At 23.0% G+C, this 2,282-nt stretch overlaps 1 protein-coding gene across 1 annotated transcript in view; it reads left to right on the top strand.

Moving 5' to 3' along the window:
- Positions 1-970: 970 nt before the first annotated feature.
- The window catches only part of LOC124897242, a 5,882-nt gene continuing 4,570 nt past the window's right edge, over positions 971-2,282 (top strand). Inside the window, exon 1 of the mRNA XM_047410031.1 lies at positions 971-1,058. Coding sequence (XP_047265987.1) covers positions 971-1,058 — 88 coding nt within the window. The remainder of the gene's footprint in view (positions 1,059-2,282) is intronic.

Raw genomic sequence — 2,282 nt, 5'->3', positions numbered from 1 at the left:
TGGTAGTTTCTTTTTTCTAAAAATACATATTAAGAAATTTGTGTTGATATTTATTAAACGTGTATGAAGTTTTAATATTTTATGTTAAATTATTTATTCTGTCCTAAATTCTATAAAATATTGGTAATTCCATTTTTTGTTAAAAACATTCATCATCAAAAAATATGAAAATGAATTACTCTCATTTTCCATTATTTAGTATCATTAATATTTGGAGAGTTAAATTATATTTTTTTAAAAATTAAATTTTCAAACAGTTTTAGCTATATAGAAAAATAATTTTTTATTTAATAATCAAGCATGTACTAAAATAGAAAGGGTATCAAAATACGTTAATTACTTGTTCATAATAAATTTGTAAGGAAAAATGAAAATTTGAAGTAAGATTAATAAACATTTCTACAACCCTTGGATTAATTTTGAATTTTATTGTTTAAATATTTTTATGGTGTCATTGTCATTTTTCATGACTCATCACTTTTGTTGCATTTGAAAAACTCATATAATTGTTCAAATTAACCAAAATGAATGAAAATTTGTAAAGTAATTAAAATTTAACTTGGGATAAAATTGGCAAAAGAAAATTGATTTGAGGATTATCAAAATTTCACTTTTCTCTCATATATAGTAGTAAAGTAACGGAATATATATATATATATATATATATATATATATATATATATATATATATATATATATATATATATGGCTTTTGTCATATATAGTGATAATTGGAGGTTCATTTTGTCATTTGTAGCTTTATCCCAAGTTAAATAATGTTGGGATTATTTATACCACCCAAAAGGTGGGATAACTTATTCCGATACTATTTGTTAGTCCTGAAATAAATTATTCCAAACTTAACAACCAAACAAAATATCAAAAAATTGATTTTGAAACTATTTTTTTATCCGAAACTATTTATTTTAATATCCCACGCCAAACGAACCCGAAGAGAAATAGAGAAGAAATGCATTCGGTAAAGGAGAAAGTGAGCAACGCAGCAGCTGCAGCCAAGGAACATGTTGACATCTTCAAAGCCCAATGCTCAAGAATAGGTCCCATCTATTATATACTACTTTAGCACTACTATATATTAAAGGTGTTAAGTGGGTCGCGGATAAATTCGGAACCGGCCAATTAACTTTAATCGGGTTGTGGACTGGGTCGGGTTCGGATTATGATTAAGTGGGTTGGGTCGGGTCCGGTTTCAACAGTAAAAAATTTAATATTCTAACTTGGCCCACTTAACCCCAACCCGGTCAAACCCACCTAAAGTCGATCAAATCCGGTTAAAAATTCGGTCAAACCCACCTAAACTCGATCAAATCCGGTTAAAAATTCGGTCAAATCCGATCAAAAATTTTTAAAAAAGTTTTTCTTAATATACACTATAGATACCAACCGACATACATTTAAAATACGTTAAACAATATATATGCATTATATATATAGTATATACTACATTAGAATTTTAAAAATATATACACAATTACACATATATACATAACATTCAATATATACGACTATACGTACTACTTTAAATAAAACATATATATATATATATATATATATATATATATATATATATATATATATATATATAGTTATATACTAATTACTAATTTATAAAATATATACACATGTATACATTAAATATATACGTCTATAGAAGATATATATACATATATACGCACCATTCAATATATATGTACTACTTTAAATAAAACATATACTACAATATATATACATTACAATATATATATATAGTTATATACTAATTTATAAAACATATACACATGTATACGTTAAATATACACCTCTATAGAAGATATATACACATATATACGCACCATTCAATATATATGTACTAATTTAAATAAAACATATACTATAATATATATATATATATATATACTACAATATATATACAATTTATAAAACATATACACATGTATACGTTAAATATACACGTCTATAAAAGATACATGCACATATATACACACCATTAAATATATATGTACTACTTTAAATAAAACACATACTAAAATATATATACATTACAATATATATATATATATATATATAGTTATATAGTTATATAGTTATATAGTTATATACTAATTTATAAAACATATACACGTGTATACGTTAAATATACACATCTATAGAAGATATATACACATATATACACACCATTCAATATATATGTACTACTTTAAATAAAATATACTACAATATATATACATTACAATATATATATATATATATATATATATATA

The sequence above is a fragment of the Capsicum annuum genome, chromosome 1 (genome assembly GCF_002878395.1).
Source record: "Capsicum annuum cultivar UCD-10X-F1 chromosome 1, UCD10Xv1.1, whole genome shotgun sequence".
In the NCBI taxonomy this organism is placed as follows: domain Eukaryota; kingdom Viridiplantae; phylum Streptophyta; class Magnoliopsida; order Solanales; family Solanaceae; genus Capsicum; species Capsicum annuum.
This window is presented reverse-complemented; position numbering and strand designations above follow the sequence as displayed.